We start from the raw sequence: 27,947 nt of genomic DNA on the forward strand, positions 1-27,947 counted from the left end.
CAGCCCACCCCCTCTCTGGCAGTCCACTACAGCAGCCCACCCCTCTCTGGCAGTCCACTACAGCAGCCCACCCCCTCTCTGGCAGTCCACTACAGCAGCCCACCGACTCTCTAGCAGTCCACGGCCCCTTTTGGACACAAGTGGCAAATACTGGTGATTGCAGATTGAAGGCTTTCACTTGCAGACAGCATTGCAGGGACCGGTAAAACATAAAACACAAGGCTCTTGTGAGGTTTGGCAAGTCTGTTTGGTCACCTTTTAGTAACCATGTATATTGCACCTAACAAACCGAATGGAGTGTCCCACTCTTCCCAAGGAGGAAGTTAGCTCAGATTATGAGACCTATAGGGAGAAGGGTTTAGTGTCGAGTATATCACAGGAATAACAGCACCAATGCAGGATATGATCAGGGTCTTAGTGTGCAAACAGGAGCTGGGTCCACCAAGAGTGGCTCCGTGCCGGACAGATCATAGATCTAGGTGAGCGATCCAAACCAGCCAATGTTTCACTAATATTATGAAATGCACAAGAACCTCTCTGATAAAATACTTTCCAGAAACCAAATCATCCTCTGTACAGGAATGACTTGTATTGTTATACCCAAACCTCTGCTGAGGGTAACACTTAATTTTAGGTACCCTCAATTTAGTTTGAGTTGTTAAGAGTGCACACTGCAGGCCGCAGAGCTATTAATGTCCATTTCTAGTGTGCATGGTCAGGGAAGGTCTTCAGCCCGTTACTTTTTTACACTTAGCGTCTCAACCTTGGATATAATCGATGGATGACCCTAATATATTGGTGTGGACCTTCTGGTGCTTGTTAAGCTCAGACCTCCAGCGGTAGCTTTTGCCGCACTCGTTACAGGGGTACGGTCTCTCCCCAGTGTGAGTCTTGACATGAGTGGTGAGATGCTGACGTTGCACAAAGCATTTTCCGCACTGCTTGCACTTATAGGGCCGCTCGCCCGTGTGAATGCGCTTGTGGATGAGTAAGGCCGTACGACGGCGAAATATTTTCCCGCATTCGTTGCACAAGTTCGGTTTCTCTCCGGCCTGGTGACTCTTTTGATGCTTCAGCAAATCTGAGTTCCGTGCAAATCGTTTCTCGCACTCATTACAAGAGAAGAGTTTTTCCCGCGGCAAGTGGCGCTGGTCCAGGAACTGTAGGCTTTGCCGGAAGCCCCGGAGAGCATCGGCAGAGGTATGAGGTTCATCACCCTGAAGGGGGTGACTGGAGAAGTCTCTCATTTCCTGGGGAACACTCACTTTATTCACCTCGGAAGCCGGCTCTGCACCGAGAGGGACGTGCTCTTTGGAGTCAGACGACATTTCCAATCCTTCAGGATTCCTCTCTGGAGCCATCTCCTTGCCGTTCTTATTGATCCAGACTTCTCCTGCTGAGATAAAACAGAGAGCATTTAAAAATCCTCTAAGCTTCATATAAAATACTCCGTCCGACAAGGATTATACAGTGTGTGAGCATTAAGCTACAGTTTTGTGTTTATATGCAATATTAATATCTTGTTTTCCCATTCAAGTCAATGGAATGTATGAACTTTGCTCTATTCTGTCCTAAATATATTATTGCACATTTACATCCCACACACTTCTCCGTAATCCATAAATCTGTACTTATAGGATTCAGTTTTCCTGCTGTTTGGTCCCTTATCTCCATCCAAGACCTCAGAAAATTCCATCTCCATCCAAAAATCATCTTCCATCTGTGGCCCCACAAAATACCATCGCCATCCGAGACTTAGAATATACTAGGGATGTGCACCGGCCACTTTTGGTGTCTCGGGTTTTGTGTTTTGGGTTCGGATTTGTTTCGCAAAACACCTGACGAAAGGTTTTAGTTCGGATTTAAGGTTTTGGATTTATTTTGAAAAAAAACATAAAAAGTGTTAAAATCAAGTTTTTTGGTTTATTTTCACTCCTACGCTATTATTAACCTCAATAACATTCAATAACAATCATTTCCACTAATTCCCAGTCTATTCTGCAGAATCAGTGAACTTTGTAATATTGCAGGATTGTTTTTGGATATTTTTTTTTAATTTCTTTTTTTTATAATTATTTTCTTTTCTTTTTTTTTTAATTTTTCGTGCTGTGCTGTGCTGTGTCCTCCTAAGGGCATTGTTATTTCCCCAGCACAGCACAGCACGATATATAGCAGGACAGAGGACCACCTAACACAACCTCCCTCTACCCTAATCAATGCCCGAGTGAAGATGGCGGCGGCTAGCGGGGAATTTATAGGGTCCGAGTATCGCGAGATCCGACAGCGGGATTATGACTCAAAGCCTCGGTTTCAGTTTTGCAATTGGCGGGAATACCCGGATCTGTCTCGGATCCGGCTCGGATCGGCAACGTTCGGGTGGGCTCGGATTTCAGATATCCGAGCCCGCTCATCTCTAGAATATACCATCGCCATTCGAGACCCAGAAAATACAAACTCCACCCGAGATCCTAGAAAATACCCCGGTCGTGCTCTGGCCAACATTCCATGATGACCTCTAATTACATTCAGCCAGTGCAAGTTGATATCAGTCTGATCTCAGACAACACGCGGCATCACCCTGCAGAGACCATTAAGAAGAGGGCACCACTCTGACTGTTATCCACTGTGTTACGGGGCTGAGAAGGACACTTACCCAGTGATATGAGGGAATCAGCACTTTCCTTCATCATGTTCCGGTACAGCTCCTTCTGCCAGTCTTCCAAATCCTTCCACTCATCCGAGAAACACACAGCAACGTCATCGAACGTCACGGACGCCTAAAAAAGCACAAATTCGTCATAGCGTCATATTATACAAGTCTGATAAACGTAGATCAGGTCAGTGTCACGGGCTGTAGAATATCACTGACGTGTCTCTGAGCACTACTGTATTACACCAAAGATATGACATCACGGTACTCTCACAACAAGAGTATGGGTCAAATGCACAAACGTGGTGCTGAAGACATCTCTAAAATTTGTGTTAAAATTACTTTTACAGTAAAAACCACAGATGCTTTAGAAGCTATTTTGTGGCTTTGGAAACGGCAACCCCAAGTGTAGCATAAAACACTCTTAATCAAACATGCTCAAAATAACAAATGGTCCTTTTGTAGAGAAACCCTAAGCCAACTCTCCTGGATTTCCTCTACGTATAAATAAAACAGGACAACCTTTCATTAACACCCTACTTCTGCACTCCAGAAAATAAAAAATCACTAGTAGACTCACAATGGGCTTCCACACAAGAAGAAATCTACGAGTTCATATTTCAGTGGGCCTCTTCCAAAAACTGTCATGCTTTAAGCACAAGGCAAGGGAGGAGCGTGAGATATGGGCCAAACAAACCTCCCCGTTGTGGACCCTCTGATGTTTGACCAGCTCGGACCTCCAGCGATAACTCTTCCCGCAGAGCGTACAGGGGAAAGGCTTCTCTCCAGTGTGTGTCTTCAGGTGAGTGGTGAGATGCTGTCGCTGTACAAAAGACTTGCCACACTGAGCACACTGGTACGGCCGCTCTCCGGTGTGGATACGTTCGTGGATGAGAAGAGACGTGTTGCGTCTAAAGCATTTCCCGCACTGGTTGCACACATATGGGCGCTCTCCAAGGTGACTCCTCTGATGTCTCACCAGGTCAGAGCTTCTCATGAAACTCTTCTCGCACTGAGTACATGGGAACAGACGCTCCTGCGTGGTACGTCCAGACCCAGCACCTGGGTCCTTGTTGACAGCAGTCACCCCACCATTGGGCTCTTGGCACATGCTTTGTTGGGCTTGGGCACCATTGATTGCCTTCCAATCGTCTTCTGGTGGGATAAAAATGAAGTCAGTTAGGTTCACAAAACACAAATCCCTCCAACGTCCATGTTGACCTGCCCTCACACAGGCTCAGTAATGAAGACCCATCTATGCTAGCTAATAACTGGTTGTGATCACATCGGGATATGCAGAAACCATGGAACTGTTACATCCTCAATCACTCTCCTCTCTCCTGAGACCATACGGAACACTTGTCCTTTAAAAGCAGCAAAATTATCATATAGCAACAAACGTCTTCAACAGGCATGTACAATGAAGCGTTCTATAGGAAGTCACATACATACATACATATATACATACAGATATGCACATACATGCACAATATATGATATTGATATATATATATATATATATATATATATATATATATATATATACACACACACACACTCACACGAGAATATGATCTAAACGGAGAAAACAAATGTCCAGTGTCTGTCAATTCATTATTTTTTCTGGTGTCCTCTTTGTAGGTAAATGATAAGCTTCCAGAATGTACAGTAACATGGTAAATACAGAAGATGACCGATATGGACGTATAATCATCAGGATCTCCGGCCAGGTCAGCAGCCTGGTGGGTTTAGGACTGGGAGCACCAAGGGGGTACGACGGGTCATTGTGAGGGGGCAGTATCACAGGGTATTACTTCTATTTGTTACCCACACCTATCAGTTCTACTTGTATTATGTACATTTTGTGAACTTTTGTTTGTTTATGTGACCCATGTCTACCTTGTGTGTACCACCTCCATGTGCGGTGCCCCAATGAACGCCAATATTAATTTAGCTTTAACGACCAAGAAAATCTCACCTAGGAAATTCTCCTTTTCAGTCTTGCAGGTGGGGTCCATCCCGGAGAGGAGAGTCTAAAGAAGACACAAACTCTTAGTGATTACTAAGACTAGTAATTATAGTTATATCACAATGCGCTGAGGAAGCTTTATGAAGAATAACATTCCTGTTTAGGTCTCAGTCCGATCCCTGGTCATGTACGTTGACCGCACACACGACCGTTTGAAGACGGTCACTTTAGGGCAGAGATACACAGCCCGCAGGAAGCATAAAGGGGAACCTGGGACTGAAATACTACAGTCGTACAGAAACCCCCTGCAGTGATTGGTCAATGCGGCTGCAGGGATTAGTCACTGTGACATCGGGTTACACAGTCTGGCAGTGAATCTGGATGGACAGACTGCAGGCTTGGGACCGAGGGAGCAGTAAGTGCTGCAGCTGAAAGCGGGGGGGGGATGATGACAAGTGTTATACAGAGGAGGGGGCAAGAATAGTGTTATAGGTGGTGGTGGAGAGTTTACGCCCCCTCAACATGCTTCTATCACACAGCCAACAGCTGTGCACCCTGGCAGTATATCTAGTGATGTGGGAAGAGCATCTTAGTCACCGACTAAACTCCTTTCTTCACTTGCTGATTAAATTACAGGCATAGTAAAGAGCAGACGCGCTATAACACAACAAAGCTACGTTTCCATGATATACTATGGCGACAATGCCTTAACCATCATTAGATGCTGGTAATGGTGACTGAGCAATAGAGACAATGAAGCCTCCTAGGACAAGAGGCCCTAATCTATATATTATCTGATATTATAACCAAGTGATTGTCTTTTCCATACTAGTCAAGAGCAGTTTCAATGCTAATGTTAAGTCATTAACCAGTGGCTTTATGTGATCCTCCGTCACTAGCATCTGATCGATACCTGTGCATAGGTCAGATTAGGGATATACACATAGCGCCTAAGTCAACACTGATAGATATTCATATAATTCTTATAATTATACAACAATCTATAACGTTACTCCTTCATTTCTAAGGAGAAAACAATAACTAACTCATAGGACACATGAAGTTATGGCTGACTGAGCTATTTCTCTACCACTACTGTGTCCAGTAAGCCATCGATAGCTAATGATCTAGGTCAGGTGGGGTAAGACATACATTCATTTTATTTAATTCCTAGACCAGAGGTGTCCAAACTCAGTCCCCAAGAGCTACCAACAGGTCATGTTTTCAGGATTTCTTTAATAATGCACAGGTGAGTTCATCTCTGTTTGGCTGGGTCCGTAATTATCCCACCTGTCTCTATAGACAGAAATCCTGAAAACATGACTTGCTGGGAGCTCTTGAGGGCTGGGTTTGGGCACCTCTGTCCCACACCTAATATCACTATCACAGTGTGTGTGTGTATGTATATATATATATATATATATATATATATATATATATATATATATATATATATATATATATATATATATATATATATATATATATTATTTATTTTTTTTTCAGCTGAACCGGTGTCCTCTGCAATCACTTCACTCACTGAAAATAAAATTCAATTGCTCTGAATGTTGCTTCTGATTACATGTACTGTGTAACCCAGGTGCAACGATTTCTCTTGCAATAATTGCAGTGACATCATAGGAATAAACACATGATGTACAGTCAGCCCCCAGAACGATTTCCATACAAGTTATCTGTCTTTACCTGGTTTAAGTCCTATTGTGTCTCATCTGGAAATTGTAAGTGCAGTTGTAGTTGAAATTGCAAATGAAGTGTTAATACTTGATCTATTGCTGGTCCAGTGACTTTTTCCAGCTATTCTGCATTCAGGACAGGGAGACATATACCCAAGAGGCCGGGGACAGACTAACTGCCCACAGTCGGCTGAAAACGGCCAAGTGATAAAGTGCATACGTTTAATTTACCAATTACATAAATCTTATCTATACATCGATCTATTGATATTTCACCTACAGCTCATCCTGCATCTTACCCACCTATGTGGTGCTGACATCTGCCCTTACGGGACAGAGCAGCTGGAGTTGTTCCCTTACCAGACAAGAGAATCAGTCATTCAATTTTTGGAATATACAGTTAGATTTAGTTTTCGTTGTGTTTAGCGTGACTTTATAACACCTTTTAGTGCAGCTGCCCGACCGCTCTCTTTAGACATCTCTGCACCAGCTACGTTTGGGATAAATGTGTCCATTATTCCACTAATAGTCATTATACCATTAATAGCCATTATACCACTAATAGTCATTATACCATTAATAGCCATTATACCACTAATAGCCATTATTCCACTAATAGCCATTATACCATTAATAGCCATTATACCATTAATAGCCATTATACCATTAATAGTCATTATTCCATTAATAGCCCGATGTAGGTCTTTACCTTACTGACAAAGGACAGGTATGAAATGTTATTCGTAAATTCACAATCCAGGAATAAGCAGATAATTGGCACTGTATAGTGTGACATGATCATTCAGCACCTCCTCCCGGTCACTGCTGAACAAGGGGCGATGTGGGGACAGATTGGGCAAATTTTTGAAATATAATGTATTATATTTTAGGACAAATGACATTAAACCTCATAATCAGGAAAACCCAAAATGTGTCACTCGGGTTAATATGTCTATTATAGGCAGCAGTTACCTCCTCCTCCTCGTGGACCTTCTGATGTTTGACCAGCTCCGACCTCCACCGATAGCCTTTCCCGCACTGGGAGCACTGGAAGGGTTTCTCCCCGGTGTGCGTCTTCAGGTGCGTGGTGAGGTGTTGACGCTGTACAAAAGACTTCCCGCACTGAGCGCACTGGTACGGCCGCTCCCCCGTGTGGATGCGTTCGTGGATCAGAAGAGAGGTGTGTCTACGGAAGCTCTTCCCGCACACGTTGCAGATGTAGGACCGTTCGTCCGTGTGCACGCGCTGGTGGGAGCGCAACGTCCTCTTGTTCAAGAAGTTCTTGCCACACTCTTGGCAGGAGAGAGAACGTTCCCCTTTCTGTGCCCGCTGCCTTAACAGAAGGCGGGCCCGCTTGCCCAGAGCTTTGCCTCTCTCCAGGGCTCCCAGGGGCCCTTGACCATCACGTTTGTAGCGCCGCTTCCGTCCAGTGGTCTCTAAAGAGAACAGATCATTATGTATCAAACCATTAAATTATTGATCGCGACCTTGTAAAATGGTCTAAGGTATTTCAATCCTTACCTTTCTGAGCGTCCTCCGAGCTGTTTGCTGAACTCTAAAATAGATGAAGACACCATGTTATTCTGACTGGCAGAGGCCACTCTTCACATAGTGCAAACCCTGACATCTCCGGCAAAAGAAAACAGTGGGATGGATCGCTGTGGTCTACAAAGTCTACAGTAGTGCTCACAGGGGTCTCTGTATTTATAACACCAGGTCTCATTTAATAACACTGTCCAGAGACATCTTCTTGTATATTTTACAAATCAGGCTAATAATTGCTCGTCTGGCTGGATGAAGTCTGCACAGAGAATCTCACCAATAAATTAACAGCGAACATGTGTCATGCACTAGTTGTTTCCGTATAATATCACTCTAATACATGGATAACAGTCGAGTAGCAAAGCTTGGGCTGTGGTTAGAAGTTCACAATTTAGGTTGTGAAACCTCTGCCACACTAGGTCTTCACCAGCCAAGCCCACCGATCCAAAACTATACATAGAATACAAAAATCAATCTTAAATCCAATCTTTAATTATAAAAACACAATAGTATCCGCTTACATATACGTAAACAGAACCAGGAACAGACTTCTGGTGACGACCAGTTCCAGCGATGAATGCTGTTAACTCTTGTAATGTGTTTTTAATTTAATTTTAACTTAGTTGTAAGTGGATACTATTAATAGTTTTATACTTAAAGATGGAGTATTAAGACAGTTTTTTTCCTCACAATTTGTAACACTGGTTTATGGTTTGAGCTTGGAATTAAAAGGGGACAACCTTGTTATGTTCAGGGGTGCAGGGTTTTGTTTTACCTTCTGGAACTTATAAACGGATGAAAGTAATGTACTAATTATGCAGTGTTCTCCCAGCACCTATTACCCGGGTGCTCCAGCCAGCAAAAATGGTTATACTTACCACCCGGCTCTTGGAGCCCAACAAAGTCCTATTATAATAGAATAAATCATTGTTTCTCCTACTAGAACAGGCACTATGTGAGCACTACAGCCAGCAGTGTGTGTTAGCCCACTGACCACCAGTCTGACCAGTCCTGGCAGGTGTGGGCAATAAGCGCCAACATTTTTTCAATATTATTGCAAACTATTACAACTGCCCTCAACCGGCTACATCTTAATGCCACCCGGCTGGCATATTTGTCCTGGGAGAACATTGTAATGTAACTATGAGACAATGTTATCTTTTACCAGTTACTGAATCCTTTGATAATTACAGACAATGAAGCTGAGCGTTTACCTCCTTCTCGTGGACCTTCTGATGTTTGGCCAGCTCAGACCTCCATCGATAGCTGTTTCCACAGACATCGCAAGGAAAGGGTTTCTCCCCGGTGTGAATTCTCTTGTGGGTGGTGAGGTGCTGCTGCTGGATGAAGCTCTTGCCGCACTGCAGACACTTGTAGGGACGCTCTCCGGTGTGAATCCGCTCGTGGATCAGGAGGGCTGTGTGTCTACGGAAACACTTTCCACACACGTTGCAGATGTAGGATCTCTCACCGAGGTGAGCTCTGAGATGAGCCTTCAACGTCCGCTTGTTGTAGAAGATCTTCCCACACTCCGCGCAGGCGTGGGCTTTGTCCGCTTTGGGATTACGAGGCCGTCGTTTCACAGCACATCTGTACTTGGCCGGGAGGTTCTTAGCGTGAGCTCCCGAATCTGCATTTCCTTGACATAAAATAAACACAAGTTAATGCAATAAATTTGTAATCCTATAAAGCTACAAATAGATTTAAAATGTCCAGTAAATAAACTCAAAGCTGCCTCTGATCTCTTCCCATTTGCATTGCCCTGTAATACCTGCATTAGCGGGTGCTCCGTCCTTCTCACAGCCGTCAGAGTCTCCTTCTTCCTTAATGGAGGTGTCGGCGACCTAAAACACAACACAGGCTACTTATCTCCACATCCCGGTGAATAATCAGTGGGTGAGCAAACAGGCCAGCCTGACACGGGCTGAATAGTAAGGACATTAGAACAGCTGATGAAGTGATGATGGAATTATAAGTTCACTAAACCACACACATTGTATTGGACGCCTTATTCTGAGTAAAAGTCTTGAAGGCCCCTAGGTAACAGATTGTGAAGAGCTGAGAGATGTTTCTTTTTGTCGTTTAAAAAGATGGGGGGTCAAATATGTGCTTTCATTTTCACAGTTACAAATTCATGAGATATATATATATATATATATATACACATACATATATACACATATATATACTATATATATATATATATATATATATATATATATATATATATATATATATATATATATATATATATATATATATATATATATATATTTGCTCTCTGATGAAAACTGGGGTAAACAGTTCCCAATATTCTGACATTGGACACTGGCCTCTCCATATGTACAATCAGCGTATTATTAGAGTAGTGATTCTAAACCTCTGAATACTTGAGGCACTGAGAAAGCTGAGGTGCGTCTTTTTACAAAGTAAATGAAATATATTTGAATATATTTATTTTTTTCGTTAGAACCAAATAAAACATAGCCATGTCAGAGCAGTGTATAATGACAAGTATGTAACACAGAGCCCTAGCCAGAGCTCAGTATATATAATGCAGAGCCCAGTATATATAATGCAGAGCCCAGTATAAATAATGCAGCTCCCTAGGCAGAGCCCAGTATATATAATGCAGAGCCCAGTATATATAATGCAGAGCCCAGTATATATAATGCAGAGCCCAGTATATATAATGCAGAGCCCTAGGCAGAGCCCAGTATATATAATGCAGAGCCCAGTATATATAATGCAGAGTCCAGTATATATAATGCAGCGCCCTAGGCAGAGCCCAGTATATATAATGCAGAGCCCAGTAAATATAATGCAGAGCCCTAGGCAGAGCCCAGTATATATAATGCAGAGCCCAGTAAATATAATGCAGAGCCCTAGGCAGAGCCCAGTACATATAATGCAGAGCCCTAGGCAGAGCCCAGTACATATAATGCAGAGCCCTAGGCAGAGACCAGTACATATAATGCAGAGCCCTAGGCAGAGACCAGTACATATAATGCAGAGACCAGTACATATAATGCAGAGCCCTAGGCAGAGCCCAGTATATATAATGCAGAGCCCTAGGCAGAGCCCAGTATATATAATGCAGAGCCCTAGGCAGAGCCCAGTATATATAATGCAGAGCCCAGTATATATAATGCAGAGTCCAGTATATATAATGCAGCGCCCTAGGCAGAGCCCAGTATATATAATGCAGAGCCCAGTAAATATAATGCAGAGCCCAGTACATATAATGCAGAGCCCTAGGCAGAGCCCAGTACATATAATGCAGAGCCATAGGCAGAGCCCAGTACATATAATGCAGAGCCCTAGGCAGAGACCAATACATATAATGCAGAGCCCTAGGCAGAGACCAGTACATATATTGCAGAGCCCTAGGCAGAGCCCAGTACATATAATGCAAAGCACTAGGCAGAGCCCAGTATATATAATGCAGAGCCCTAGGCAGAGCCCAGTATATATAATGCAGAGCCCTAGGCAGAGCCCAGTATATATAATGCAGAGCCCAGTAAATATAATGCAGAGCCCTAGGCAGAGCCCAGTACATATAATGCTGAGCCCTAGGCAGAGACCAGTACATATAATGCAGAGCCCTAGGCAGAGACCAGTACATATAATGCAGAGCCCTAGGCAGAGACCAGTACATATAATGCAGAGCCCTAGGCAGAGACCAGTACATATAATGCAGAGCCCTAGGCAGAGACCAGTACATATAATGGAGAGCCTAGTATATATAATGCAGAGCCCTAGCCAGAGATCAGTATATAATGCAGAGCCCTATAGGGAGACCAACGTAAACAATTTTGAGCCTCATCTGGAGATCAGCATACTATGCAAATAACTAATATAGTGGCAAATACATCATGCAGAACCTCATTAGGAAGTCATTACTTGATGTTTACTATTATTTGATCCAAGCTTATCGAACCAAATGAAATATAAGTCAGAGAGCAAACACCCCACATCGCTTCCAGGTCAGCCGATAGCCTCACATATGTTGGGGGGGTAAACAACTCATATTTCAGCAGTTTTGGGTTAAAGGAGCCACATACTGCGCAGTTAAACAGTTTGATCTCTGGCTCTTTATTTTAATTTAATTAAAACAAACATAATTTCTGGTCTAGAGTGAGCGTTACTTGTACATCATTGCAGGCTACATGCTCAGCAGGAAGTCTGAGTGCATCTCTCTGATCTTCCACCCAATGGGGCCAGTAACGGCACACAGACACCGAGGTGGGGAGAAAGAGCCATTTTAAGCGACTATAAAGATAACAAAAATGGTGCTATTTTCATGAAAATAAATGCTAGGGTAATTCATAAAATACCAAAATTATACATTGACCATAACTACCCATCAAACAACTTGAAACAAAAAGCAGACCTCTTCCTCATGGATCTTTTGGTGCTTCACCAGCTCCGACCTCCAGCGGAAGCCTTTACCGCAGTCTTGGCACTGGAAGGGCTTCTCCCCAGTGTGAGTTTTTTGGTGTGTGTTGAGATGCTGCCTCTGTACGAAACTCTTTCCGCACTGGGTGCAGTGGTACGGGCGTTCTCCGGTGTGGATGCGCTCGTGGATAAGTAGAGATGTATGCCGTCTAAAGCATTTCCCGCACACGTTACAAATGTAAGACCTCTCCCCAAGATGAGCCCTCAGATGAGCCTTCAATGTCCTCTTATTGTAAAAGACTTTGCCACACTCGGCACAGGCATGTGCCCGCTCTGCGTTGTTGGCGTTGGACTGGTCTAGAAATTTCATGCGGATTTTATCCACTCCTTCTGTGAAAGCTGCTGACTTTCCCTCAGCAATGTCCAAAGTCTGCCCTAGTGGTCCTTCCCCGACGCTCAAAGCGTTGCTACACGCTACTGCCCCTTCTGGAGAAAGTGCTAAGTTGTTTGTGCACTCCACAGCCAAGCTGGCAGCGGAGTCCAGCTCATCTGTAGTCTTCTCAATGATGGCCTTCTCCACCAACCCTTCACCTAGAAAGACAGAAAACATTTCATGGGAGCTGTGTTATGTGAAATATATATTGAGGACCTAATAGTAACAGATAATGTACAACTTTTCTCCTTTTATAATAATCTGTGCACTAATCACTTACGCAATTGCGTAGCCGTGCAATGATTTGAGTAAGAATGACGTTTCTCATAATTCTAGCAAATGGACTTTGCATTTAACATGTAATGTTATTTATCAGCTTTTCCATCCATGTACCTTGTTTTTGTAACAGTTGCCCCAGAATATAAAGTATGTCACATCGTAAGGAACACAATCATCTTTTAAGGGGGAACTATCATTACTAAGACAATTCCCTGTCCCTGATCATCTGCAGTCGGCATGGACAAAATTATCCAGGATACAGTCAGCACAATCTAGGCGCCATCTGACCGTTACTTTAAACAAAGATGGTAAATTGTCTATAACATATCTCGTTGGATCATGGGACTTGCTAAGCTCTCATTAGCCTTATATGGATCCCATCCTTAACTCCCAAGAAGCAGACCTACAAATTGTGAGTTCTCCCAGCATCTGTGATATTCCCAGGGGGTCGCTGTGTCAAGGAAATACAAAACAAATTTAATGGCAAAACGAATAGCGTTAATGTTCATGTTCTCAAGTTGTGTTTTAAAATAAAAAAACACGGAACTGTATTCAAATGGAAGCAGATCTCATATTGTGTTTCAACTTGTACGCTCTGCCTAAACATTACTTGGCTGACGCAGACAGAACAGACTGCAGAGCACACACATGCATATGTGCAACGTAAGTTCACATTGTAATTTTTTTTGTATATGTCCTAAAATAGATGAACGCTTAACAGTACAATGATTGATAAAAAAAAAAAATTGATTAAATGGTTTTTTTACATTTAATACATATTCTTTAAATGCGTGCTGTACATACAATGCCTTAGTTGCATACACATATTTTGTTCTAGCTAGATGCACGCATACGTGTAGATGTTAATTAAAGGATGATGCCGTGCCAATCATCACTATCAGTCGGCACTTACACCAGCCCATTAATGGGTGCAACTGATGAGTGTAAAGAAGAACAAGGAGTCCTGGAAGTGATGACATGGCTCCCACAGAGCCCTGATGACATGGAGACAGAAGGATTTGAGTAAGCCTACATCCACAGAAGATCTGTGGTTAGTTCTCCAAGATGTTTGTAACAACCTCCCTGCCTAGTTCCTTCAAAAACTGTGTGCAAGTGTACCTAGAAGAATTGATGCATTATTGCTGTTTTGAAGGCAAAGGGTGGTCACACCAAATACGGATTTGATTTAAATTTCTCTTCTGTTCATTCACTTTGCATTTTGTTCATTGATAAAAATAAACTATTAACACTTCTATTTTTTTTAAGCAATCCTACTTTGCAGCATTTTTTCCACACCTGCCTTAAACTTTTGCACAGTATTGTAAATTGGTATGGTACTGAGAGCCTGCACCAAGGACTCTGAGTATAGAGTTGGGAAGCCATGCTGGGGGACCTTGGTCTTACCAAGTGAAATTAAAGTCTCTGAGGTCTCTTTCATGACGTTCCTGTACAGTTCCTTCTGCCATTCCTCCAGCTCCATCCATTCTTCTTTAGAGAAAGAGGAAGCTAGGTCATCAAACCCCAAGGAGGACTGAAAATAAAAACAGTATAAAACAGTATAAACCATTTAGTAAAACCCATATTACAATGGAGGCTGATGAGGGAGAGGTGTCGAGGCTCAGAGAATAGAAAACACTGCACCTAAATCTCAAATACTATAACTCGCTCACCACTGTCACTTTCTCACATGAGTTCATCTCCCGTTCTGCTGCAAGACTCTTGACCTATTCTAATCCGTCACCCTCCACTATGCGATCATATTACACCTACAGCTCTGAATCTCATCTATTCCACCATAAAATCAAATGACAAAGCAGTATAAATTCCGTGGTAAGGTTTTTACCTTATCAGTATGGTTCTTCTGGTGTTTGAGGAGCTCTGACCTCCATCGAAAGCCCTTTCCACACTCAATACATTGAAAGGGTTTCTCCCCAGTGTGGGTCCGCTGGTGGGTGGTAAGGTGCTGCCTCTGTATAAAGCTCTTTCCACACTGAGTACACTGGTAGGGCCGTTCTCCAGTGTGAATGCGTGCATGGATCAGCAAGGACGTGTGCCTACGAAAATTCTTTCCGCAAATGTTGCACATGTACGTTCTTTCATCCGTGTGGGCTTTCTCGTGTTTCGCCAGGTCAGTGCTACGTAGAAAGCTTTTTCCACACTGACCACAGTTAAAATTACGTTCGCCAGACAGTTTTCTCTGTCGTGGTTTGGGGGTCTTCTTAGGTAGGAAGTTCATATCGTAGTTTAGACATGGTGGGGCAGCATCTCCAATTTGTATCTCCTGCTCAACTGTTAGCTGGGTCCCTAAGTTGTAATCCACCAGGCAGTCCATAGATTCCCCCAGCACCACACCATCTCCATCTAACTGCGGCTCACACTTAAGCCGACCATGTAGCTGTAAATCCGCCCGTGTCTGGTCTGGCATAATATCTGGGGCCTCAATCTTCACCAGCTCAGTGCCCACGCTCTTGTCTTCCATGGTTGCTCCTCACCTCCTGAATTGGAGAAGAAAAGTGTCAGTATCAGGCACGTGGAGCACAAAAGTATCAAAAAGACAACTAAACACAACAAAAATGAAATTGCTATGTATGAAACATGAAGGCAAAACACATTGCTCAGTCTTACCCTAGCTTCCTGTTGAAGCTGTTAAAAAGTAATATTCAATGTAACATTTTGGGCCAGCTCTTTACAAACAGCAAGAGCTTGCAACTACTACAAAATCACCACCAATATGGGGCAAAAATCTCAAAATATCAAGACATAGCTTTCCCCTTAAAACATGTAATGACATTACTGTCTATTCAACTATGATAGAATCTATCACAATTAGCATTTCTGTTACCTAGGAGACTGCAAGCCATTCACTGAAATCTATGTAGTTTTGAGAGGCATTTGAGTCCTGCTTACTCTCTGTGGCTCTCTGTAATGTAAAATCCTCCCCCTCCTCTGTCTTCACATGACACGCTGAGAACTACGAAACTGTCTGCGTGACTGGCAGCCATACTTCTTTACCCTTCTTCTCTATGAATACAGCAATAAAAAAATTAATATCCAATGCATGCTTAAAAGGAACTTAACTTGCTATTAAAAAATAAATAATAACAATCTTCTATGTAGGATTGCAGCTTTAACATTTATACAAACATCAACATCATGTACAAACATCATCACTGTAACCACTACTCAGTCCCAAAATATACGTCATTGGCACGTTCAGAAAATAAAGTGAAAGTCATTAAATACTGGGCATCATTTTTGAAGTAAATGAAATGAATGTGCACCACAAATCACACTGATTGTGCACCAATGTGCTTGTATCAGTCTGCCACAATGTGCACCACTTCTTTGAGTGTTTGAACATTTTTTCTTCTTTTTACATTGGGCAAAGTGTGCCTACATATATGCAAGGCTGCTGACGTGCAAATGGAAGGTGAAAAATGCCTCATTATAAGTATAAGAAAAGACCAGGGGGTAAATGTATCGAGCTGGAAGTTTTTCGGCGGGTTTGAAAAACCAATCAGATTCTAGCTATCATTTATTTAGTACATTCTACAAAATGACAGCTAGAATCTGATTGGTTGCTATAGGCAACATCTCCACTTTTCAAAATTGCTGGAAAACTCTCAGCTTGATACACTGACCCCCAGATCTCCACCAGCTGAGCTGCTTAAGTAAAACAGCGCTGCACCTCTGTCTCATCTTTGTAATCTTGTTCTGAACTGACAACCAACGTTCTTTGTGAGAAATCATGACCACTTCACCTCCAGAGACATTCCTAATACACATAGTAAGCAGGTAAGTGTCCTCCACTCCACCTCCGAATAAACTCCCAATACACATAGTAAGCAGGTAAGTGTCCTCCACTCCACCTCCAAATAAACTCCCAATACACATAGTAAGCAGGTAAGTGTCCTTCACTGCACCTCCAGATACATTTCTTCTACACACAGGAAGCAGGTAAGTGTCCTCCACCTCCAGATACATTCCTAATACACACAGGAAGCAGGTAAGTGTCCTCCACTCCACCTCCAGATACATTCCTAATACACACAGGAAGCAGGTAAGTGTCCTCCACCTCCAGATACATTCCTAATACACACAGGAAGCAGGTAAGTGTCCTCCACTCCACCTCCGAATAAACTCCCAATACACATAGTAAGCAGGTAAGTGTCCTCCACTCCACCTCCGAATAAACTCCCAATACACATAGTAAGCAGGTAAGTGTCCTCCACTGCACCTCCAGATACATTCCTACTACACACAGGAAGCAGGTAAGTGTCCTCCACCTCCAGATACATTCCTACTACACACAGGAAGCAGGTAAGTGTCCTCCACTCCACATCCAGATACATTCCTAATACACACAGGAAGCAGGTAAGTGTCCTCCACTCCACCTCCGAATAAACTCCCAATACACATAGTAAGCAGGTAAGTGTCCTCCACTCCACCTCCAAATAAACTCCCAATACACATAGTAAGCAGGTAAGTGTCCTCCACTCCACCTCCGAATAAACTCCCAATACACATAGTAAGCAGGTAAGTGTCCTCCACTGCACCTCCAGATACATTCCTACTACACACAGGAAGCAGGTAAGTGTCCTCCACCTCCAGATACATTCCTACTACACACAGGAAGCAGGTAAGTGTCCTCCACTCCACCTCCAGATACATTCCTAATACACACAGGAAGCAGGTAAGTGTCCTCCACTCCACCTCCAGATACATTCCTAATACACACAGGAAGCAGGTAAGTGTCCTCCACTCCACCTCCGAATAAACTCCCAATACACATAGTAAGCAGGTAAGTGTCCTCCACTCCACCTCCAAATAAACTCCCAATACACATAGTAAGCAGGTAAGTGTCCTCCACTGCACCTCCAGATACATTCCTACTACACACAGGAAGCAGGTAAGTGTCCTCCACCTCCAGATACATTCCTACTACACACAGGAAGCAGGTAAGTGTCCTCCACTCCACATCCAGATACATTCCTAATACATACAGGAAGCAGGTAAGTGTCCTCCACTCCACCTTCAGATACATTCCTAATACACACAGGAAGCAGGTAAGTGTCCTCCACTCCACCTCCGGATACACTCCTAATACACATAGTAAGCAGGTAAGTGTCCTCCACTCCACCTCCGAATAAACTCCCAATACACATAGTAAGCAGGTAAGTGTCCTCCACTCCACCTCCAAATAAACTCCCAATACACATAGTAAGCAGGTAAGTGTCCTCCACTGCACCTCCAGATACATTCCTACTACACACAGGAAGCAGGTAAGTGTCCTCCACCTCCAGATACATTCCTACTACACACAGGAAGCAGGTAAGTGTCCTCCACTCCACATCCAGATACATTCCTAATACACACAGGAAGCAGGTAAGTGTCCTCCACTCCACCTCCGAATAAACTCCCAATACACATAGTAAGCAGGTAAGTGTCCTCCACTCCACCTCCAAATAAACTCCCAATACACATAGTAAGCAGGTAAGTGTCCTCCACTGCACCTCCAGATACATTCCTACTACACACAGGAAGCAGGTAAGTGTCCTCCACCTCCAGATACATTCCTACTACACACAGGAAGCAGGTAAGTGTCCTCCACTCCACATCCAGATACATTCCTAATACATACAGGAAGCAGGTAAGTGTCCTCCACTCCACCTTCAGATACATTCCTAATACACACAGGAAGCAGGTAAGTGTCCTCCACTCCACCTCCGGATACACTCCTAATACACATAGTAAGCAGGTAAGTGTCCTCCACTCCACCTCCGGATACATTCCTTATACACACAGGAAGCAGGTAAGTGTCCTCCACTCCACCTCCGGATACACTCCTAATACACATAGTAAGCAGGTAAGTGTCCTCCACTCCACCTCCAAATAAACTCCCAATACACATAGTAAGCAGGTAAGTGTCCTCCACTGCACCTCCAGATACATTCCTACTACACACAGGAAGCAGGTAAGTGTCCTCCACCTCCAGATACATTCCTACTACACACAGGAAGCAGGTAAGTGTCCTCCACTCCACATCCAGATACATTCCTAATACATACAGGAAGCAGGTAAGTGTCCTCCACTCCACCTTCAGATACATTCCTAATACACACAGGAAGCAGGTAAGTGTCCTCCACTCCACCTCCGGATACACTCCTAATACACATAGTAAGCAGGTAAGTGTCCTCCACTCCACCTCCGGATACATTCCTTATACACACAGGAAGCAGGTAAGTGTCCTCCTCTCCACCTCTGGATAAACTGTGCACACTAAATCCCTTAGGATAACAGTACATACTAACCTGCCGTCTCCATTCACAGACTGATCCCCTCCCTGTGTACAACTGACAAACTCCCTCACAGTTTAAAGTGGTGGAATATTCTACAGGTGATCACCAGACAAGCAGGTGACACAGCTATATGATATATAATAACATGCTACATGCGCGGCTACACGGTATGTGAAAACATGCTATATGCGCGGCTACTCTGTATGTGATAACATGCTATATGCACGGCTACACGGTATGTGATAATACGCTATATAGCACATGATGAATGCCTGGAGTATTATTTGCATCAATCTAACACTAATGGCATAGAACACTGTATGGCATACATAACACTATAATAGTAACCCATATTCACACGATATATAAACCTGTTTTTCATGTTACAATGCAAGTCATAAATGAGGCGAAACGGAGTGGGATTTTAGGAGACCTGAAATTAGCTGTGTACATTGACATGTGCTGGGGCACTACATGGTCAGGTTGGTGTTAAATCAAAGTTATTTGTGTTGCACATAAAGTCCACTTTGTAAATAAGGTCCTATGACAGCACCATTACAATAGACTCGTCCCTTGAAAGGGACAGGAAGTGAAAAGTTGTCCCTAATTACTGTAAATCTGCCCAGGAAGTTGATGCAGTTCTGGTGGAATGCTCCGTTAGGTACAAGGTGTCCCTGGAACGTCCGCAGAGACACCTCGCGCTGAGGTTATGGCTGGAATCTCCTCTCATTTTTCCTCGCACTTAAATAAGCAGAGATTCCATCATGCAACGTGCGTAGCAAGATGTCCGCCGGCCACATCATCGGCAATTGAATCTTCCCCTTAGATCTTTAGGTTTTTTTTATCTACAGCTGGTATAGGTCAGGCAGGTGGCTTTTCCAACCCACCTGGCAATGTTACCTCTACTTGCTTTGCCCTTGTTTTTTCCGATACTGAATGAGAAGCTGGTCCTGCTGTCTTCAGGATCTTGTAGTCTTTAAACCATGAACAATCCACATGATCACATCCAGGCAACAATAGGTCTTTTCTTGATCTGGGATCAGACCAACACTTAAGATCAACGGAAATTGAAGAAGACGTCAAAGAAAAATTAGGGGTCCAACCTCACAATAATCCCGTCATCTAAGACTGTGAGATAAGGCTGAAGGTAGAAAACTGGATTTCATCTTTTTAGCTTTAAGTAGTGATACTTTGTAGAAAAGATGTATTGCTGTAAGGGGTTTAGGAGAAATATCTTCCAAAGCGTTGAATGAGGACCCAGTTCACGTTTCATGGTGGATAACGCTACATAATAGTATCATTCAGAAAGCTACATTTTTTGAAAAAAAACAAACAAAAAAAAACAAAACACTAAATTGGGGCTACTACTTGTATTTTTAATGTGCAAGACTTCGGTGTGCTGTCCAACTTGCAACAAAAGTTAAATTTTACAATACAAGTCTATTCAAGGGGTCATTTCTGTCTTTGTTGCAGGACTAAGAGGTTCTCCCCACCCTCCAGTAAACGTTGCATGTTTTTTCCGACCCTTGACAAGTGTAGCAAAGACCTTATCAGAAAACCTGTAACTATTTTAGAAGGCAAACAACCATGCCATTTGGTGATCGGGTCCATCGGACAAAAGATTTTTGGAACCATCCAAGGTTCTTAGTCTACAAGTTGAAGCATAAGAATAAACCACTCTCTTTGTCCAATAGGAAGCAATTAGCGTAAACCTTGCCCTGTTTTGTCACAATCTCCAATACTTAAATGGTGATAGCAAGAGGTGGAAAAGGGATAATGTCCATTTTCTGTGCTTGGACGTTCACTGTGTCTGGAGCGTTCAATGAAAAACATCAGTCCACTTTATTGCTTTCCTGGCAAATCAATTCCTGTACCCGCAATCTGTTAACTTCAGAAGCACCTCTCGATTCCAGTGTATATTTTCCTAATCAGAAAACACATAATTATATTCGATTGCCCCTTAAGAAAGGTTGACAATTACAACGTGTTCTACTCAGCTAAACATTTTCAATGTGAGCTTCATTAAGCGAGGGATTCTGGTTCCTCCAGTTAGTTCAGATGTTTTACGGTCATCATGTTGTCTGAAATATTTTGTACATTCTTGAGCTGTATAAATTCCTCTGAAAGTTCTTCCATAGTGCTAGTGGTTGTTTTATAGTTACGGAGCTGGTAGGTTGATAAAAAAAAAAAAAGAAGACACAGTTCTATCGATTGCAACAGTTCATAAATTTTAATTGAGTCGATTCACAGGAAGGCAAAACACGACTCCCAGTGTGACAGATGCCAGTTTAGCCTAAACAGAAGATTTACTTCTCCGACAGTCCTCCCATTCTTCTGGAAATATCCTGATGTGCTCCCATTCATGGTGATTACTCACTGGACAGATTGTCTGCTAGCCATAACCAATTCAGTAACATATGAATCTGCCATGACAAAATCATGGATTGGTCCAGAGACTCCCGACATCATTGTTATTTATCAAAACATTATCTAGTAATAAGTAATATATCAGACACTTGATGATAATATATACGGAAAGGATCCTGTAAATAAAATCTGTATACGTTCCGATGCCAACACTTCAATGTTAATAGAAAAGCATGTGTATTGTGAGGAATATATTCCTACAACCTACGATAATTAATTACTGATACTACAAATCAGAACAGATAATTGTGACATGTATAATGGCGCCTGACCTCAGAACGCAGCAACTTCTAATATGAACGTGGTTTACAGAAGGGCGTGCGTTGTCAATTATATATGTGATATTTTGTATTACTGATAATTATTAATATATCAGGTATTACTGAATCATATTCTGTATTAAAAGTGAACACTTATTATACATCTATATTTTCTATACTAATTGATGTTATGTATTATTATAGTTCGTGTGCATTACAGGATGTTATTCTGTATTATAATCTATCTATATATTCCATATTACTGGATGACGTTCTGTATTATTATATAACTATATATTCTATATTACATATCTATATATTCTGTACTACTAGATGATTTTCTTTATTAATACTGCTCCAGTGTTCGATTCCCACCTTATCTGTGTGATATTTGTACGTTCTCCTAGTGTTTGTATGGGTTTCTTCCACGTGCGCCGGTTTTCTCCCACTCTCCAAAAACCTACTGGTTGAGCAATTGACATCTGACAAGAACTGACCCTAGTGTGTGTCTTTGCGAGTTGCAGGGAATTTAGAATGCAAGCATTATGATTACATGCAGCATCAAGTGAGCGTATGATATGTCTATATGTACTATATACTTCCTCATACTTAAAAAAAACCTCCCTCGACCCTGCCACTCAATCTCTAACTACCGCCCCATCTCCCTCCTCCCTCCAATCTTCTTAAACAAGTTGTCTACAATCGCATCCCCACCTTCCTCGCCTCCCACATCCTCCTAGAGCCGCTTCAATGTGGCATTTGAACCCACCACTCCACCGAAACTGCCACCACCGTCACTAATGAGCTCACTGCCAAATCTAAGGGTCATTCATCCTTTCTAAAGCTCTATACGCCGTTTTATACTGTGACCACCCTCTCCTCTTACAGACACTCAACTCCATCGGCACCTGTGATACCGCCCTTGCCCAGTTTACGTCATCGCAGATCAACGGCTCCGGCTCCTTTTCTGTCTCTACCCACCTCTTCTTCTATCCATCAGCGTTCTCCAAGGGTCCGTTCTTGGACCCCTTCACTTCTTAACTGGGTAATCCCTGGGTAAAGCCAATTCTGCTCCCCGATATCTCCCTGTGCCTCCAGTTGTCTATCAGACATATCACCTTTGATGTCCCAGTGCTTTCTTAAAATGAAAAGGTCTATGACAGAAATCATTGTACCCCCCCCCCCCTTCCAAAGTGCCCTCAACCCCTCCCCCTCACTTTGACAATACCACCCTCTCCCTGTCTCTCAAAACCACTGCCAGGGTATCATCCTCAAATTCTCCCTCTCCTTCACCCCCCACATCCAGTCCCACTCCTGCCACTTGCACCATTGTAATATCTCCAGGACCAGGCCCTTTTTCCACACTGGATGCAACTAAAACTCTTACCCACTCACTTGTTATCTCTCATATTGATTACCCATCCCATCTAGTATGGAAGTTCTTAGGAGCTTCCACAGCTGTGTAATCTAGTATAGAAGAGGTGGAAGCGGGGGATATATGGGGGTATGTCAAATCGCCACTTTTCCTACTGCCTTCATGGTAACAATATCCATTCACTTATGTTTCCATATCACCACTTCTAAATTTCCACTTTGACAACTGTATATAACTATATGGCCAGCATTACCATATATACTATAATATCTATCTATATGCCCTGTATGTATATGTATGTGTATATATATATATATATATATATATATATATATATATATATATATATATATATATATCTATCTAATATATAAATGCTTAGTGGCGTCTGTCTGTCTGTGTGTGTGTGTGTGTGTGTGTGTGTGTGGAAAAAAAAAAGTTGCAGCGCCACCTGCTGGGCGGAGTTATACACTGACCTACTAAATTCTTAGTGTGTGTGGGAAAAAAATCCAAAAAGGGCTGAAATTTGGTAGGGCTCAAACTCATTTTCGTCAGGTAATTTTACCTCATGAACACACATGTGTAGAGGCGTGCGTTAGTGTATGTGTGTGTGTGTGTGTGTGGAAAAAACTATTTTCTCAGAAAGGGCTCATCCAATTGACCTGAAATTTGGTATACTGACATTATTTGACAAAAAAATTAGAATAGTCAAGTCAGTTAACTTCCATCATCCCCCCTTCCCCCCGTGGGAGGGGAAGTAAAGGCTAAATTTACGAGTTGAGGGGTCAAACTCATTTTCGTGAGGTAATTTTACCTCATGAACACACATTAAAAAGGCCGCTTGCGTTGGGAAGTAACGCTCTTCCCCTGAGGAGGCCTGGGCTAGGCCCAAATGCATGACAAGAACCTTTTTAAGACCTTAAGTAGCTTGATTTAACTAGAATGCATGAGTATCATGCACGGGTTAACTTGTGTATAATATATATATATATATATATATATATATATATATATATATATATATATATATATATATATACACACACTGTATTATTTTAGATTTAAGTGTCCGGTATTACTAGATATTATTATGCATATTATTATATATCTATGTCCTGTATTACTGGATATTATCTATATTCTGTGTTACTGCATATTATTATATATCTGTATGTCCTGTATTACTACATATTATTATACAAGTTAACCCGTGCATGATACTCATGCATTCTAGTCAATTCAAGCTACTTAAAATCTTAAAAAGGTTCTTGTCATGCATTTGGGGCTAGGCCAGGCCTCCTCAGGAGAAGAGCGTTACTTTCCGACGTAAGCGCCCTTTTTTAACGTGGTTTTGTCCACATGTCACCACCTCATCATTCTTCTCCATCACCTCATCCTTCATCGCCACATCCTTAATCTCCATCGTCTTACTGTTCTAAAACCTCTCGATACACAACGTTTCTGCTAAACACCTTATCGCTGTGCTCAATCAGTCTTCCTTGAAGGGCAGTATTCATAACCTGCACTTTCACATCACTGCTTCTCCGTACTCGTGAAAATGCGAAATACAATTGTCCATGACCAAACACAGGCTCTGGTAAATAAATACCCACACGGTCAAGAGTTTGAGCCCTCAACTGGTAAATTTAGCCTTTACTACCCCTCCCACGGGGAAAAGGGGGGATGATGGAAGTTAACTGACTTCACTATTATAATTTTTTTTGTCAAATAATGTCAGTATACCAAATTTCAGGTCAATTGGATGAGCCCTTTCTGAGAAAATAGTTTTTTCCACACACACACACACGCCGCTAGGCTTACATATATTAGATATCTGTATGTCCTGTATTACTGGATATTATTATATATCTGTATGACTACATATTATTATATATCTGTATTATACATATTGTTATATAACTGTATGTCCTGTATGACTATATATTATTATATATCTGTATTATACATATTATAAGTCCTGTATGACTACATATTATTATATACCTGTATGACTACATATTATTATACATCTGTATTATACATATTATATGTCCTGTATGACTACATATTATATATCTGTATGTCCTGTATGACTACATATTATTACATATCTGTATGACTACATATTATTATATATCTATGTCCTGTATGACTACATATTATTATATATCTGTATTATACATATTATTATATACCTGTATGACTACATATTATTATATACCTGTATGACTACATATTATTATATACCTGTATGACTACATATTATTATATACCTGTATGACTATATATTATATACCTGTATGACTACATATTATTTACCTGTATTATACATACTATTATATACCTGTATTATACATATTATATATCTGTATTATACATATTATATATCTGTATTATACATATTATTATACATATTATATATCTGTATTATACATATTATTATACATATTATATATCTGTATTATACATATTATTATATACCTGTATTATACATATTATATACCTGTATTATACATATTATATATCTGTATTATACATATTATATACCTGTATTATACATATTATATACCTGTATTACTACATATTATATACCTGTATGTCCTGTATGACTACATATTATTATATACCTGTATTATACATATTATATACCTGTATTATACATATTATTATATACCTGTATGACTACAAATTATTATACAAGTTAACCCGTGCATGATACTCATGCATTCTAGTCAAATCAAGCTACTTAAGGTCTTAAAAAGGTTCTTGTCATGCATTTGGGGCTAGGCCTCCTCAGGGGAAGAGCGTTACTTGCCGACGTAAGCGCCCTTTTTTAACGTGGTTTTGTCCACATGTCACCACCTCATAATTTTTCTCCATCACCTCATCCTTCATCTTTATCGCCACATCTATCCAGATGTCTATCCAGACACAGGGATCTCTCTCAGCGGTCTTGAGTATCACACTCCTCTCGCTCTGTCACCCCCGGCAACCACCAACCACTCCCAACTGTCACTTCTCCTTCAAGAAATATATTTTTTTTTTTTAAATCTTTAAACACTTTTAACAATTAACAAATTAAATTAACAAATTAAAAACATCTTAGTATACCAAATTTCAGCCCTTTCTGAGTTTTTTCCCCACACACACTAAGAATTTAGTAGGTCAGTGTATAACTTCGCCCAGCAGGTGGCGCTGCAGCTTGGTTTTTTTTTTTCACACACAGACACACGCCACTAGGCTTTTATATAGTAGATACCTGTATGACTACATATTATATACCTGCATTACTACATATTATTATATATCTGTATGTCCTGTATGACTGCATATTATTATATACCTGTATGACTACATCTATAATATAAAATCCTAGAGGCGTGTTAGTCTGTGTGCGAAAAAAAACAAACAAGCTGCAGCGCCACCTGCTGGGCGGAGTTATACACTGACCTACTAAATTCTTAGCATTATCTATAATATCTATAATATAAATCTATAATATAAATGTCTAGTGGCGTGTGTTAGTCTGTCTGTGGAAAAAATAAAACCAAGCTGTAGCGCCACCTGCTGGGCAAAGTTATACACTGACCTACTAAATTCTTAGTGTGTGTGGGAAAAAAAATTCAGAAAGGGCTGAAATTTGGTATACAATTTGTTAATTGTTAAAATTGTTTATAAAGATTTAAAAAAAATATATATATATTTCTTGAAGGAGAAGTGACAGTTGGGAGTGGTTGGTGGTTGCCGGGGGTGACAGTGGGGAGTGGTTGGTGGTTGAGGCCTGGGCTATGGCCCAAATGCATGACAAGAACCTTTTTAAAACCTTAAGTAGCTTGATTTGACTAGAATGCATGAGTATCAAGCACGGGTTAACTTGTATTATTATATACCTGTATTATACATATTATATACCTGTATTATACATATTATTATATACCTGTATAACTACATATTATATACCTGTATGATTACATATTATTATATACCTGTATGATTACATATTATATACCTGTATGATTACATATTATTATATACCTGTATGACTACATATTATTATATATCTGTATGTCCTGTATGACTACATATTATTATATACCTGTATTATACATATTATTATATATCTGTATGATTACATATTATTATATACCTGTATTATACATATTATTATATATCTATGTCCTGTATGACTACATATTATTATATACCTGTATTATACATATTATTATATACCTGTATGACTACATATTATTATATATCTGTATGACCACATATTATTATTATATACCTGTATTATACATATTTTTATATACCTGTATGACCACATACTATTACACATCTGTACATTCCATGTTATATGATGGAGACCTGTCTCTCAGTCACCTGTCCGTCCGCCTCTCACATCCCATCCCTCCTCTTCCTCCCGGCTGCTGCGGCCTGCACTGTGCCCGAGCCTCGGGATCTGCCCGGTGACAAGCCGCTCTCACCGCCTCCAGCTGCGGCCTGACCCGGCCAGCCGCCCCGCCCACTTCCGGCAGGCTGCGGCATCCCCGAGCAACCGGACTACAACACCCAGCATGCAATGCGCCGCGCGAGTGCGCGGATATCTGTTTCCCCAGATAGC

The 27,947-nt window shown here is 41.5% G+C and overlaps 1 protein-coding gene across 7 annotated transcripts; it reads right to left on the reverse strand.

The window, feature by feature from the left end:
* Positions 1 to 49: 49 nt before the first annotated feature.
* LOC142140665 (uncharacterized) lies at positions 50 to 27,887 on the reverse strand. 7 transcript variants are annotated; one of them, XM_075198425.1, is made up of 13 exons: positions 27,707 to 27,881; positions 15,808 to 15,986; positions 14,809 to 15,460; positions 14,370 to 14,496; positions 12,249 to 12,844; positions 9,627 to 9,699; positions 9,070 to 9,494; positions 7,835 to 7,868; positions 7,286 to 7,749; positions 4,629 to 4,683; positions 3,348 to 3,805; positions 2,654 to 2,777; positions 50 to 1,396 (listed from the first exon to the last, which is right to left on the reverse strand). In XM_075198425.1, the coding sequence occupies exons 3-13, from the start codon at positions 15,442 to 15,444 to the stop codon at positions 759 to 761; spliced, it is 3,630 nt and encodes a 1,209-aa protein (XP_075054526.1). In that variant the 5' UTR covers positions 15,445 to 15,460; positions 15,808 to 15,986; positions 27,707 to 27,881; the 3' UTR covers positions 50 to 758. The 7 variants fall into 7 exon arrangements, with proteins under 7 accessions (XP_075054526.1, XP_075054527.1, XP_075054525.1 ...); XM_075198426.1 differs by having other exon boundaries at positions 15,873 to 15,986; positions 27,637 to 27,881; XM_075198424.1 differs by having other exon boundaries at positions 27,637 to 27,881.
* Between the last annotated feature and the right edge of the window lie 60 nt (positions 27,888 to 27,947).

The sequence above is a fragment of the Mixophyes fleayi genome, chromosome 2 (assembly GCF_038048845.1).
Source record: "Mixophyes fleayi isolate aMixFle1 chromosome 2, aMixFle1.hap1, whole genome shotgun sequence".
Taxonomy (NCBI): domain Eukaryota; kingdom Metazoa; phylum Chordata; class Amphibia; order Anura; family Limnodynastidae; genus Mixophyes; species Mixophyes fleayi.

Bases quoted from the DNA above. Each gene is read 5' to 3' on its own strand.
- LOC142140665 (XM_075198423.1), bottom strand. From the start codon at position 15,444: ATGGAAGACAAGAGCGTGGGCACTGAGCTGGTGAAGATTGAGGCCCCA. The intron at 9,495-9,626 runs GTATTACAGGGC...TTTTATGTCAAG, and splicing joins CGGAGCACCCGCTAATGCAG to GAAATGCAGATTCGGGAGCT. The intron at 1,397-2,653 runs GTAAGTGTCCTT...GTTTTATCTCAG, and splicing joins TGATTCCCTCATATCACTGG to CAGGAGAAGTCTGGATCAAT.